Source organism: Talpa europaea, assembly GCF_964194135.1.
Source record: "Talpa europaea genome assembly, chromosome: X".
Lineage (NCBI taxonomy): Eukaryota > Metazoa > Chordata > Mammalia > Eulipotyphla > Talpidae > Talpa > Talpa europaea.
The window spans coordinates 77,803,561-77,819,562 of record NC_140081.1 but is presented as its reverse complement, the minus strand read 5'-3'; the positions used below and the strand labels follow the sequence as shown (position 1 = coordinate 77,819,562).

The 16,002-nt window shown below is 40.0% G+C and overlaps 1 protein-coding gene across 3 annotated transcripts in view; it reads left to right on the top strand.

Annotated features, from left to right (window-relative positions):
• TENM1 (teneurin transmembrane protein 1) overlaps window positions 1-15,643 on the top strand; it is a gene marked incomplete at both ends in the record, with an annotated part of 529,505 nt that extends 513,862 nt beyond the window's left edge. For all 3 annotated transcript variants that reach the window (XM_084259136.1, XM_084259137.1, XM_084259135.1), the window contains 5 exons: window positions 3,130-3,426; window positions 9,640-10,027; window positions 10,867-12,087; window positions 12,841-12,983; window positions 14,885-15,643. In XM_084259136.1, coding sequence (XP_084115262.1) covers window positions 3,130-3,426; window positions 9,640-10,027; window positions 10,867-12,087; window positions 12,841-12,983; window positions 14,885-15,643 — 2,808 coding nt within the window. The remainder of the gene's footprint in view (window positions 1-3,129; window positions 3,427-9,639; window positions 10,028-10,866; window positions 12,088-12,840; window positions 12,984-14,884) is intronic.
• Window positions 15,644-16,002: the final 359 nt, after the last annotated feature.

Genomic DNA, 16,002 nt, shown 5'->3' with positions numbered 1-16,002 from the left:
AACATAAGGAATGCCAAAGATAAAGCATTAACTGAAAAAATAGGACATAAAACATTAAGTGCAATCCTAATTATAGTCTGTCTTTAAATGTATGGACATAGATTATACAAAAATGTGGGATAAATGGAAGGAAATGCAGCAAAGTATAAGTAATGATTTGCATTGGAGGGTAGGCTTACAGGTAGCTATTTTCTTTATATATTTCTATATTTTCCATTTTTTATGCAATGAAAAAGTACCCATTTATCATGGTGTTAAGAAACAAAGTTAGCAAGGAAACACAGAGTCTGAAATGAGAATGTTGACTTTGCAGTCATCTAGTCCATTAAGATAAAAACTTTCTGAGTGAAAATCAAAATCAACAAAAAACTATGAACCAGAGACACTTGGGGGGGGGTGGGAGGGGAGGGATTGGGGTCAGAATGAGGGGGTTACAATTGTATGGAGAATATAAAAATAAAATTTATTATTAAAAAATAAAAACTTTCTGCATCTCACTTATATGTGGTATCTGAAAAATAAAAATCTAGAAGACAAATTGCTGGTTGCCAAAGGTGGAGAGGGGTGGGGAGGTGGGTATTGGGAGTGGGGTGGGAGAAATGGGCAAAGGTAGTCAAGCTTCTAGTTTTAAAAAAAAATGAGTCCAGAGCCTCCCCAGTGGTGCAACAAGTTGAGCACAGAGCTGTGAAGCTGTCCGCAGCCTCTGCAGAGCAGGTTCAATTCCCAGCCAGCCAGGGAGATTCCCAAATGGCGCATCAGACCTCTCCCGTCTCGCCCGCTGCTCCCCTCAGCAGTGTATTTCGTCAGTCTGCCTGTTCTGCTCCCCACTCTGTCTCTGGTGAATCCTCTCACCCTCCACACCTCTGGCCTGTACCCCAGCTCTTGTATAAATAAAAAATAAATCTTAATAAAAATATTTAAAATATAAAATAAATGAGTCCAACAATGCAAAGTATAGCATGTACTTTAAAGTACAGTTAATAATGCTATATATTTGGAAGTTGTTAAGAGAGATCTTTTAAAAGTTCTAATCACAGGAAAGAAATTATAACTACGGACGGTGACAGGTGTTCACTAGGCTGTGGTGATCATTTTGCAGGATGTACAAATATCAAGTTCTTATGTTGTACACCTGGAACTGATATAATATTTCTCCATGTAAACTGAACATTTTTTAAAACTCTGCACCAGCATTTTGAAGCTGAACTCCTGAGACCCCTAGAGGTTTCATGTTTGGTTTTAGAGCCCCCTTGAAATTCTATTGAAAATTATTCATGTATATGCATATAAACATTTTTCTGGAGACACAGTGCATAAATTCCAGATATTTAAAGGAATCCTTGGCCACGATAGTTTAAAATGAACATAGAGTCCAGTTGAATAACTTGTGAATCAGTTTAGTCCAACTATGATGAATGTAGTCAAGCCCTAATGTTGGTTTTTTACCCCTTACCTCATTAGCCAGATTTTTAACATTCTGTTCAGGATCATGTTGACAATTCCTACAGAGAGAAATCTAGTTCATCAAGCTATAGTCACCTAGGAGTCTGACACTTGTACCTATTCAAAAGCCTAACTAAAATGAGAAAAGTAATCATCCATTATATTCTAAAAATAACGATTAATAATGTTACTTTTACATTTCGCCAGGTACCTGTATATGAAATCTCGTTTTATTCTTAGCACAACTCTGCAGTGGAAAATGGTAACGTCACTCCCAGTTCACAGATAAGAGAACGAAGGCCCTGGCAGAAGTGACTGGAGCATGGACACACAGCTGATTCAGTGTGTCCGCGACACTCCCTGCTTCTTACCCTTCTCAAAGTCTCTCCTTTTTTCATTCAGGCTTTGCTTTCTGCTACTTGTGCTTATAATCCTTCCCCCCAAATTAAAAGTCTGTCCCTTGAAAGCTGGGTGAAGAGTACACAGCGACTCTGTACTATTTTTGTAACGTCTTGTGAGTCAGACTCTTTTCAAATAAAAAGTTATAATATAAACAAGACAAAATAAATCACTAAAATAACTAAGCTAAAATAAAACAAATTGTAAAAGCCCTCTACCCTTGACCTCCCACCTACCCCTCCTTGGAAGCTGCCCTCTCCCAGCACTGTCTTCAGCTGTTTCTGTGGTCACTAGTTGGCACAGAGGTTACTGCTGAGAGAACCAAACGTTGACACTACTAGCTGAAGAACAGAAAAAAATCAGTCATCCAGTTGCTTTGAAAACTCAGTGAAGGTTTGTCTTTTTTGCTAATTTTGAAAGCTTTTTTATATTTAGTCGTGCAGTTATTTTCTGTGGGCCCAGAGGAATTTCCTCAGTCAGGCACCACTGAGTGCTTCCTCTCAAGGACCCCTGCTGAAGTGAAGTCCCTGGTGTTGCACTCTCTCTAGGACTTCATGGTTGGGAGGCTCACAGAAGGAATGCAGTCAAGGAAGCAACTAGAAGCATGCCAAACTAGTACTTGTTTCTAAACTTGGCATCCAAACTTAATTCATGTTTTAGCCTCACTTAGTGGTACCCCCCTCCCTAGGGAATACAAGGGGACCCTACCATCAGCTATCATATTTACAAACTGGCCTTCATGAATATATTTCTGAGTGGGTTCTGCTGCTAAAGTATCACCTGAGTTCCCCTGTGATAGGTATGGTCATGTAACTCCATGCCCCAACCACAAAGAAATCAAAAAAGGAAATCTATATAAACTAAAGGGGACTCACTATATCCCTTTAAAAAAGATTCTGATTACATAAATAATTCACTATTCTATATTCTAGCCAACTCACTGGTAAAACAGAGAAGGAAGCCCCAGTTCTAAATAAGCATCTGGCTCACATAAAATAATTATTGAGAAATTTGTCGGGGCATTTAAGGTTTCAGGAAAAAAAAATAGCCATATGTCAAGAATGTAGCACATGCCAGGGGTTAAGACATAGCCACTAAACTCCAACATGGTACGATCTGGTGAGAGAATAAAGATAAGTATCATCTGAGGAACACGAAGCATGGGAATTCAAAGGCAAGAGAGACCCTATTGTCAGAGAATCAGGAAAAGCTGCGAGATTGTGAGTACGCTAGATAAGGGCGACCATGGCGGTGCTTAAAATGTATTTCCTATCTCCTTTTTTGTAGGCCCATAACAGAAACCTGCTCTCCATAGATTTCGACCATATAACTCGCACAGGAAAGATCTATGATGACCATCGGAAATTCACCCTTCGAATCCTCTATGACCAGACCGGACGACCTGTTCTGTGGTCTCCTGTGAGCAGATATAATGAAGTGAATATCACATATTCACCTTCCGGATTGGTGACATTTATTCAAAGAGGGACATGGAATGAAAAAATGGAATATGACCAGAGTGGAAAAATAATTTCAAGAACCTGGGCTGATGGGAAAATATGGAGCTACACCTACTTAGAAAAGGTAAGTATGTCAGGAAAATAAACTAGTTCTGAGTTTCTGGATGAGAATATTGAAAGTGGCCCAAATTGCCCACTTTGGTGAGGACCTGCAGGAGAAAAGCCTAGATTCTGGCTCCTCTGCATGCACAAAACAGTGCTGTGTGCTTTTCAGCTGAAAACTTTCCTCAAACCCACACTCTGCCAAGTACTCTCTCAAACTGAAGTCAGAATAATGGCTTAGCTTTCTCTTCATTTGAGCATATTTGTTCATGCTCTTGAAAGGGATCTTTATTATGAAAGCTCACACTGAGGTAAAACAGGCAGAAAATTATAAAATTGTGTGTTAATGTATCTCAGCTGTGGAAAAAAGCCTCTTACACAGAGGATAAGGAATTCTAATCTTGTTAGGATAGTCAGTGAAATTTTAGTAGTGTGCATTTAGGACTAATTTTCACCAGTAATCAGCCTAAGGGAATGGTGCAGGAGAGCCTCATTGGTCATAGTCCTTTGGAGGCAGTAAGTGTCCAGAAACAACTGTAATGGGAACTGGTGGCCTCTCTCTGTTCAGAATAGACAAGGATTTTTAATGCCAACACCAGAACCATTTATCCAAAATCAGCCCACACACAGCAAGATGGTTTCTGGCCAGATCAGTAAGCAAAGGACAATAAGAGAAATTGATCTCTGTCTGGCATCTCAATTCCTGACATCCTAAGATACTGGCTCTTATTTCCCAAATCTACCCATTCAACTGAATTTGACAGTCCTGAATTAATTTCTGGGAAAATTGAAAAATGTTCTCCTTGAGAATTCAAGGGTAATTGTATAAGGCAACCCCTAGAAGTTCTCAGGAAAGTCATTGGAGCTCAAAGCTCACAAGGCAGAACTTCACTATAAGCACCCAATGACACCAAGCCCTTTTGTTTACCAAAAAAAAAAAAAAAAAAGTGCCAGTGGTTGTATGTCATGGGTAAGCTATTGTGTACTGCTTCCCAGAGTCTGTCGCTGGGGAATTTGCCAGGTTGGCAATTTCTAGGAGATAAAGTAGAAATCCACTTGGAAGCCAGGATAAAGGAGGAAGTCCCCTGCTGTATCCACTCAAGTCCTTTCATGCTGAGGGAATCAACCAAATGTATATTGCTCACTCTACACTGGGAGTTTCTGAATCTCATAGATTGCGTCTTTCTTTCCTCTTTTGAATTTTGATGACAAGAATGATTAGCAAAATTCTATGACTAACACCCAGAAAGGGCTAAAGTGGTCACAAAATTAACCAAATCCAAATGTTGGGTGGTATGTTTACCTAAAGGAAAAGGCATATAATGATGACCTTTATGTAAAATAAACAGTGCCACTGATTATTAGCAGAATATGGGCTGAATTGTTTTACCAAGAATGAGGATGGGTTTGCGCTGATCCTCCACTGGCCCTGCATGTGATTAGTGAAATAGCCAGCACTCCCTAGGCATTCACATGGGCTTGAACTCGTAACCCCAACCTCATTAGCTCCAGAGTCTGGCCACTGAGCTAATTACCTATAGGCAGTGGTATCTCGGCTCCTAAGGCTTTCTAGTTAGGCTGTCTCTACAGTAACAAAAGAGCGTATTGAAAACTGACATTTGAGCCCTGTATGCAGCCATTGAACCTCTTCCCTGACACCAGTGAAGCAATTTGACTGTTTCTCTTTTCTGAATTAGCTGATTATTTCATCAAGCTTACTTAAACAAAGAATCACATGAAGCAAACTTCACATAAGTTCTCTTTCTACAGAAACTTAGTTGGCAATATTTCTTTCAAGACAAAACAAAGAAAACTGTCTGCATTGGACAGAAATAAGACTTTATTGACCCAGAATAACATATCTAGAAAAGCCCTTATGGCTTCCACAGACTAGTTTACTGGCCAGAAGACAAGTCAGATCATTTGTGCCTGTTGGTTGACTTTTGACCCTTTTTTAATTTCACATTTAATTTATTCTCTAATTAAGACATAACCCCTGACTTCAGCAATCCTATTAGGCAATACTCAGAATGTACAAAACACATCACTGTGAAATGGTTCTTTGCTTTCCAAAAATCATTTATCATCATAGTGATTTTATTAACATTATTACCTGTGATAATAACTAACTCACTGAATAGATATGATGGTTAAATGAAATAATATAAAGCACCCAGCACATCTAGTTGGTCACTCGATAAAAGTTAATTTCTTTCCATTTAAATGGTGTATTTAAGTATTTATCTTTAAGTTCAGAACTTATATGGATAAATTAAAACAGGGAAAAAAGAAAGGGAGGGAGAGAGGAAAAAAGACAGGAAAAAAGAAAGGAAATTAAAGCATCTTTGAAATTGCGATTGTAGGGAAAAAGGAAAGAACCCTGAATTAACCAAAATCTAATTTACATTTAACTTCTCCAGTGAGGGGCTGAGGGGATGAGGCTCTGTGTCTCCTCTGTGCTCTTTTCAGAACTCTCCTTAGTTTGACCTTTGCCAGCATATTCTTTCACTGTGTCTGTGGGGCAAAGCAAGGACAAAGAGGCTGGTTCTTGTATATTTTAAAGTAAGAATTCTTAAAATGTGTACCTTCTTATACCCCAAACTACTTTTGTAAAATTGCTTGCCATTCCTATACCATAATATATTTAAAAACAAACAGCAGATATTTCACCTTAACATGCAGACATTTTATAAAACTGGTTTGACTTCTACTTCTAGAGTACGTGAAAGTTATGCATATCGTTTTCATGCACAATGGTTTGTAGCCATTAGGAGAAAAATAATTATTTGGATAATAGCTGCGGTTGCTTAAATGATCTCTCTGTATTAAAGAAATCAATTATTGTTTCTTAAATTTTCTCTATGTGGTCATTAATTCTCTATCTTGATTTATGAGACTTCTCTGAGTTAATTATATTTTGAAGACTTGTGGGGCTAAAATTTTGTATTACAGTAAATGTAAATCTTTCAGTTTCCTAAAATCATTCTTAAGAACTTCAATTTTAAAATGCATTTAAATATATTTTATAATCATTTAATAAGATGCTTTAGTCTTACACATTTACACAAAATTGCCTCTTTGGAGCTGGAAATTTCAAAGGCTGCCTGGAGGGACAACAGCCTTTGGCTGGAGCTTCTAGGTGGCCCCGCACTGCCATCTGGTGGCCTTTGTAATGCTTTCACTCTTCAAATTTCTACTCTCGTTTCTATTCTTGTTCAAATACAGCCATGATTGCTCTCTTTTTCTTCTTCTTTACAATGATCGCTTTTAGGACTTACAATCAATTTTTTAAAAATTAAAAGCCTTACACTCCATTGTTTGGACTAATAAGGAATGGCCTTTTATCCTGCAGCAGTGCTGTGGTCTTTGGATGGACCCAGAAGCATTGTTTTTGAACACACTGATAATAATGCCCACCCAAAGTGGAAAAGCAGCCAACTGAGAGCTAAATGGCATTCTGGCAAGACAACGGTTGCATTCACGAGATTTCTAATCACGTCATCCACATTCCTGCCATTGGCAGGAAGCTTTAAACAGACCAGGGAGTTTTGGAGACAGCACAGCCATCATCACCACCCAGGAGCAGGGTCAGGCAGTGGCTTCCTGGAGCTGGGAGGGTGGGAGCACGGGAGCGAACACAATGGCGATGTGCTATAAATGTTTGGCAAGGCTGCTAGAGTGACTGGAAAAGGTATGGCCTGGGCAAGCTGCTCCTCGATAATGTGTGGGAGCCATATGGTCATTGTCCCTGGCCCACGTCACAGGTGACAGATGTCATTTGTCCATGGCAAATTGACAGAAGAGAGTGGAAAGGCAGTGAGAAATCTGACTTTCAGCACAGAAATAATGCAAAGGCATTTACCACCGGCTTCTGTGTGCAGCTACTCTGCCCCGGCCAGCTTCCACCTGCTCCCTCATCCAAAGGAAAATCCCTCCTTCCCCCCGTCTTTTGAGTTTTGCCTTGGTCAAGGAAGCGCTTTTCCCTTCACGTCTCCATGGCCATGCCAGAAGCCCATGTCTCCTGTCCTTTGTTCATCAGGGTTTTCAGAACTGCATGTTGTCCACGGGTGGCGTGGTGACAGGGTTTGCACGTGCAGTATCCACGGCAGGGTATTTGGTGGGGACAGAAGAAAGGACATGTGCGTCAGCAAAACGCGCTGCCTTTGACTTCACGGTCCTGACATGCAACTGGAAATCAGTAATTCTCAGAAGGGCAGAGAGGAGATGCAGTTTTGAAAAACACATTCAATATTAGCATATAACTTCATATGTGGAAGGGTTAAATATACATTGTTTGTGTGATTTGTAGTCATAACTGTGTATAATTTCTATTTACAAAATGAAAAGGTATCTATTGTTTTCATACTGCCAAGTTCAGAAAAACATCTTTTCACTTGGTAAAGCCATTCTCAAGAAGAGAGGGGTAATACTCCCTTTTGAGTTACCAGAATTTTCAGGGATGAATGGTTTTCATTTTTATTTAAAAAAAGGATTTAAATGTTTTTCAATTAGAAATAGGATTGAGTCCGCCCTAAAACAACACTCCTTTATGTCTACATTTAAAATTAAAATAACATAAACCAATATCTATGAACCACCTATTAATTGCATGGCATTATATCTCAACAAATAACTTTCTGAAGTTCAGATCAGTTTGGGGGAGGGGTGCATGCCCTAAGAACTTCTCATTTTTTATGGCCGGCTTCTCTAATGTAGTTTAAAAGATGAATTGCAAAGCAATACTAATAATATTTTATATACAACTTCTCAGGAAGACATCTAAGTGAAATCAATAAATGCTTTTTGGTGACTCTAACTGAATACGTGGCATATTTCCCTCTAACAATCTGTCGCTGTGTTGAAGCGATTGCAACCTTTCCGGAATTACCAACTTGACTGTTTCTCCCAGCTCTGCAATCACCTTCGACTTGCTTTTAATGGTTCCCTGTGGCCAACAGGCTTCAGTTCAAACATAGCCTGGCATGATTTGACCCAGCCTACCCAACGGGCCTCATCTCTTGCCATTCATCAACCACCTCCTCAATACATTCCTGCTCTGGCCACGCAAAATTCCTCTCACTCTGAAAAATCCATGCTCGCTTTCTATTCCAGACTGTCACAATGTTGTTCCCTCTATCGGGAGAACTCTTTCCCTACCCCACCCAAATGCCTCCCTGCCATCACCTGACCAACCCCTAGTCATCCTTTAGGTCTCCACCTGGATGTTGCTTTCCTCAGAAAGCCTTGCCTGACCTCTTATGTCTGGGTGAGCTGCTCTCCCTCTGCCTTTGGTAAACGCCTTGCACTTCCCACCTACGCTGTAGTCACGTGGGTTTTTTTTTTAAGTTTTTTTTTTAAGATTTATTTATTTATTTATTTATTTATACAAGCACTGGGTACAGTCAGAAGTGCGGGAGGGTGAGAGAAATCACCAGAGCCAGAGTGGGGAGCAGAGCTGCGCGCCATGTGCGCCCATGTGGGACCCTTACCCGGTGGCGGGGGATCGAACCAGCGCTGCAGAGGCTGCGGGCAGCTTCGCCACCCAGCGCTCAACCGCTGCGCCACCGGGGAGGCCCAGTCACGTAGTTATTTGTCCTCCACTAAACTGTAAGTGCTAAGAGGATAGATCCCATTATTCCCCAGTGCCTGTATCCACTGGGGCCAACCGCAGTGTTTGGCACATAGTAAGTACTCGATAATTTGTTTTTTAATCTCTCAATCTCATTTTATTTTTTTTTACTATAAAGAAATTCATTCTTATTTCAAAAGGTAATCCCAAGTATAAAGAGAACACATAGATCATGCACTATCCTATCTCCCAGAGAAATGAACTTTTAATACCTGGTATATATCTCTCCAGATTTTTTCCACAAATATGTAGCACATATTTAGAAATTTTATTTATTTTTTTATTTTTGGTTTTTTAATTTTGTATATTTTTTACATCGTTTTCATTTTTGTCATAGCAAGAATTTAGAAAACCTAAATAAGGGATCAGGAAAAAGACTAATTATAGTAAAGCAAAAATCAAAATCAACAAGCAACTGTAAACCAGTGACACACTACAGGGGTGGGGGGAGAAGGGAATAGGATCACAGCAAGGGAGGTGGGAATTGTACCGGGACTATAACCAAGTACTCGATAAATTTGAGTTGAGTGGATGAATGTGAATTTCCTTTCATCTCCTATGCTCTGGTGGTACATGTGATGCTGGTCTGCCTTTGTCTCATTTCAGTCCGTGATGCTTCTCTTACATAGCCAGCGGCGTTACATCTTTGAGTATGACCAATCAGATTGTCTGCTCTCTGTCACCATGCCGAGTATGGTGCGCCACAGCTTACAAACCATGCTTTCAGTGGGTTACTACCGGAACATCTACACCCCACCTGACAGCAGCACTTCTTTTATCCAAGACTACAGCCGAGATGGCCGACTGCTACAGAACCTGCATCTAGGGACAGGACGCAGAGTTTTATATAAATACACCAAGCAAGCAAGGCTGTCTGAGATTCTCTACGATACCACTCAAGTCACATTAACATATGAAGAGTCTTCTGGAGTGATTAAGACAATACATCTGATGCACGATGGCTTCATTTGCACAATCAGATACAGGCAAACAGGTTTGTTGTGAGAGGGTGTGATACGTATAACCATATCCGAATTTTCTTATTAAACTTGCTGGCCACAGTCTGAAAGAATCATTAACCTATAGACATTCAACCCAATGAATTTTCACTATAGCTATCAAATTATCTTCCATTGAAAATTAAAAGCATATCATAAGCTGCATGAAAGTTGATTTCTTAAAAACGTACAGTGTACTTCTCTTCCTCTCTCAGCTTTCAAGAAAGGTGAGATCTAAGTACCTAGTCTAACTGTGCACCCACTGCTACTTACCACGAAATCTTTCCAAAGATGCAGCTGCAAGATATGAGGCTCACTAAAACTAACCCAAGCCTTATGTGACCTGTATAAGCCTCAGTTGATGGCAAAACATCATCAAAAGTCAGACCTTTGTAATATATTTCATCCTTTGCGTTTCTAAAATGTCCAAATCCAGTTACTTGAATGCTGGACTTTGTCAAAACCTAACCCTCTGACTTTGCACCTCAGGTTAAATGAATTAGAAGTATTTTTTTTCAGCTGTTATAACAAGAGAGCTTGTTTATAATGTCAGTTTCATCACCCCAGCTACTGGATGGGTTATTACTTCTGTAGTTCCTATAATCAAATTATTCTACAACTATAATATATAGTATTTTAAATTTGTTTTTCATACTTGGTAACCACAGCTATGAGAATATGTTTTTAGGGGATGATTGCCCAGACATATCATCAGAGATCAATCTCTAATATTTTAGTTAGAATGTAAAAGCATCAGTACTAAAGAAAATAGCACTGGCGTGTTCACCATTAAGCCTCTTGCTTTGCTCTTATTATTTTGTTTTGGTTCCTTCAGGACCTCTTATTGGACGCCAGATTTTCAGATTCAGTGAAGAAGGTCTCGTGAATGCACGATTTGACTACAGCTACAATAACTTCCGTGTCACCAGCATGCAAGCTGTGATAAATGAAACTCCTTTGCCCATAGATCTGTACCGATATGTTGATGTCTCTGGTAGAACAGAGCAGTTTGGAAAATTCAGTGTAATTAATTATGATTTAAATCAAGTCATAACTACGACAGTGATGAAGCACACCAAGATCTTCAGTGCCAATGGACAAGTTATTGAAGTCCAATATGAAATCCTAAAGGCAATTGCCTACTGGATGACCATTCAATATGATAATATGGGCCGTATGGTAATATGTGATATAAGAGTGGGAGTAGATGCCAATATAACAAGATACTTCTATGAATACGATGCTGATGGACAACTTCAAACTGTTTCTGTAAATGATAAAACCCAGTGGCGTTATAGTTATGATTTGAATGGAAACATCAACCTTTTAAGCCATGGAAATAGTGCCCGTCTTACTCCACTCCGCTATGACCTCCGAGACCGCATCACCAGACTAGGAGAAATTCAGTATAAGATGGATGAAGATGGCTTTCTGAGGCAGAGAGGAAATGACATCTTTGAATATAATTCTAATGGTCTGTTGCAGAAAGCCTACAATAAGGCTTCTGGCTGGACTGTGCAGTATTACTATGATGGGCTTGGGCGACGTGTCGCCAGTAAGTCCAGCCTGGGGCAGCATCTCCAGTTCTTTTATGCAGATCTTGCCAACCCCATAAGAGTTACTCATTTGTACAACCACACAAGCTCAGAGATTACATCTCTGTACTATGATCTCCAAGGTCACCTTATTGCCATGGAGCTGAGCAGTAGTGAAGAATATTACGTAGCCTGTGATAATACAGGCACTCCACTAGCTGTGTTCAGCAGCCGAGGTCAGGTGATAAAAGAGATACTCTACACTCCTTATGGCGATATCTATCATGATACTTACCCTGACTTTCAGGTCATCATTGGTTTCCATGGAGGACTCTATGATTTCCTTACTAAGTTAGTGCACCTTGGGCAAAGAGATTACGATGTTATTGCTGGTAGATGGACTACACCTAATCATCACATATGGAAACAGTTGAATCTCCTTCCTAAGCCATTCAACCTCTACTCCTTTGAAAATAACTACCCAGTTGGCAAAATTCAAGATGTTGCAAAGTATACCACAGGTACTTACATGGTGTCAAACAGTATGCTAAATTTGAGGTAACTCAGTAGTGTTTATCACATCATCTCAATGCCTTTGTAAATATGCTTCCTCTTCCTGCCAGTTAGCCCACGAGTTACTGTGCACTCTCTTCCTTAGTCTTCTAGAGTGAGTGAAACTGTGCAAATTGGCAAAAAAGATAATGTTTTTGCATGTCTGCACATTTTTCTTTCCTTTTAAGCTTTCTGTGTATAGGTTTCACTCTTAAGAGCTTATACAAATAATTTCATAAAAGAACCCAAGTCTGGCGCAGCAGACCTCTCCTGTCTCGCCCGCTACTCCCCTCAGCAGTGTATTTCAGTAGATCCGCCTATTCTGCTCCCCACTCTGTCTCTGGTGAATCCTCTCATCCCCTGCCCCTCTGGTCTGCACCCCAGCTTCTGTATGCATAAATAAATAAAATAAATCTTTAAAAGAAAGAAAATTTGTGCATCAAATCTAATATTCAGTCTACTTGGCCTTATTACCTCACCACATTAAGAATGTCCATGTAGTAAACTGAATCTGTCTCTTTGGTTTTCCATGAATGAAAAGGTTTCCCTATAAAGAGAGGATCAGATCATTTAGAGTGGGTAATATCAGGGGGAATTTTATCCATAACTTCCCATTAACTGAACATAATGAGGACTGAGGAAACCTCTGTAAAGTCTTCCACAAAAGTTGTAAAGTATAGGCTTTGAATTTTTTTTTTTCTTTTCAATTTTTTGTCTCACAGACATTGGAAGTTGGTTGGAGCTCTTTGGTTTCCAGTTACACAATGTTCTACCTGGGTTTCCCAAACCAGAACTAGAAAATTTGGAATTAACATATGAGCTTCTACAGCTTCAGACAAAAACTCAAGAGTGGGATCCTGGAAAGGTGAGTACAAGTTGTGCCATCTCCATTTAGCTGAAAATACAGAAGAGCATCCAACACCCGTAAATGGTATTGACATTTATTTGCTGACTTATTTTTAAGTCTTCTTGAATAGTCATGAAAATGTGATTAATGAGGAGGTAGAGAACAAGCTTCCATGAGGAAAGGATCAGGGGATTGGAACTTTTGGAAAAGGAGAGACTAATGCGACTTGGCAACTGCTCTGGTAGCTTAACAAGAGGAAGTGAACTTTTAACATTCTGAAATGGGCTACCAAAGGCAGTTATGGATTACATATAGAGCAAATGGCTCACTAAGAGACATAAAAACATCAGATTTCCAACTACAAAATAAATTAGGGGCTAATGCATTAAGAATATGGGAATGCAGGCCTCTCCTGGTGGCGCAGGTGGTTGAGTGCAGCACTGTGAAGCTGTCTGAAGCCTCTGCAGCACAGATTTGATCCCAGCAGGCCAGCGAGATACCCACATGGCGTGGCAGACCTTTCCTGTTGCACCCGCTGCTCCCCTCAGCAGTGCTTTCGGTCCGTCTGCTTGTGCTGCTCCCTGCTCTGTCTCTGGTGAATCCTCTCACCCATCTGGCGTGTACCCCAGTTCTTGTATGCATTAATAAATCTTAAAGAACATGGGAATGACAGAACTAAATTATTCTGATTTTATTTTTTTTTAAAGATTTATTTATTTATTTATACAAGCACTGGGTACAGTCAGAAGCACAGGAGGGTGAGAGAATTCACCAGAGCCAGAGCAGGGTGCAGAACAGGCAGACTGACGAAGTACGCTGCTGAGGGGAGCAGCGGGCAGCAGGAGAGGTTTGCACACCATGTGGGATGGAACCGGCGCTGCAGAGGCTGCGGGCAGCTTCACAGCCCAGCACTCAACCACTGCGCCATCAGGAGAGGCCCTAAATTATTCTGATTTTTAAAAAAAAAGTCTGTAAGAACAATGAAGAAAGAAAGAATAACTATTACAGGATAAAATCTCTGGAAAAATAAGACAGATAATTTTATCAGGAGTATGAGACACAAAATGAAAACAAGAGATTATTCTTTAATTGAAAGAAATAGAAATATGTTTTCAAAAAATTGACTAACAAAATAAAACTAAAACTAAAATTTGAGTGCAATAAATTATAAGGGAAAAGAATTAAAATAGGTTCTATAGGCATCTCCCTTTTTGTAAATAAATATTATAGGTAACTGCTTTTTTGGTAATTAAAAGTTCAGGGGAAAAAAGCTTAGCAAAATGTTGAAGATCACTGAGACTTTATAATGGATACTTGGTTCATTTTTCTTTTCTCTTTATTTCTTAGTATGTTTGAAAATTCCCATAATAAAGAGTTTTTTCCTAAATCCATGTGAAAAGATCAATGAACTTCTTGCTGATTTGTATTGTTATTTATAAGGTCACAAGCTGCTTGAAAGCAAGAATGCTGCCTTATGCATCTCTTTATACCTAACGTATTACTCTACTTACAGTAATAGCAGCTGTTAGTTATATTGGTGAAAATGAAACGTCATTGTTTTGGGGAAGCTGGACCCACTTAACTTGAAGTGCCTTCTAGCTCTGTGATTCTATGCTTCCTGATGCTCAACTCACTAAGATATTGGAATATTTATACATGCACACAAACACACACACACACACACATAGATATAGATGTATCGATCAACAGATCGATCGATATAGGCCATTTGATCAAGTCACCTAATTCGTCTTTTCTTCCCAAAATCTCTGATGAAGAACTCCAAATTTGTTTGGAAATCACGAGCCAGCCAATGGGAGAGAGAAGGAACAAGCTTGTGAGTCTTTCCTTCCCACAGTGCCCGAGCACAGGACAGGTATCCTGTGCTGCACTGACCCTGCACCTTTCTGTTTTCCTAGATGGTCCTGGGCATTCAGTGTGAGCTCCAGAAACAGCTGAGGAATTTCATTTCCTTGGACCAACTTCCTATGACTCCCCGATACCATGATGGGCGGTGCCTTGAAGGAGGGAAACAACCAAGGTTTGCCGCTGTTCCTTCTGTTTTCGGAAAAGGTATAAAATTTGCCATCAAGGATGGCATAGTAACCGCCGATATCATAGGAGTAGCCAATGAAGATAGCAGGCGGCTCGCTGCCATTCTCAATAATGCACACTACCTGGAAAACCTACATTTTACCATAGAGGGGAGGGACACTCACTACTTCATTAAGCTTGGTTCTCTGGAGGAAGACCTGGTGCTCATCGGGAACACTGGGGGGAGGCGGATTCTAGAGAATGGTGTGAATGTCACTGTGTCCCAGATGACTTCTGTGTTGAATGGGAGGACTAGACGGTTTGCAGACATCCAACTCCAGCATGGGGCTCTGTGCTTCAACATCCGATATGGGACAACTGTGGAAGAGGAAAAGAATCACGTGTTGGAGATTGCCAGACAGCGCGCAGTGGCCCAGGCCTGGACTAAGGAGCAAAGAAGGCTGCAAGAAGGGGAGGAAGGTATCCGAGCATGGACAGAGGGGGAGAAGCAGCAGCTTTTGAGCACTGGGAGGGTACAAGGTTACGATGGGTATTTTGTTTTGTCTGTTGAGCAGTATTTAGAACTTTCTGACAGTGCCAACAATATTCACTTTATGAGACAGAGCGAAATAGGCAGGAGGTAACAAAAAAAATCTCTGCCTTTGCGTCACCAAAGACTGCCTGTTTTTAAAACATAAAATGGTTTATTGTATTGGTTTTCTAGATCAGAACTCTGTATATGTAAATATGGAGGAAAAACATATCCAACTGCCTTTCAATGTGACGGAAGATGGTATTTTAATATTGTTTGTTTAAACGCTTTAAGAAATGACAGAGATTTTTAGTTCTTGTGTGGCAGTATTCAAAATAACACAAGTAGAACTCAAACAGCTAAAACAAAGTTTTCAGAAAGCACCACTTGCAATTTGTTGAGCCATGCATATGTTCAAATAGAAAGAAAGAACCTGAGGGTCTCTATCTCTATGTGACACAAAGTTTCATA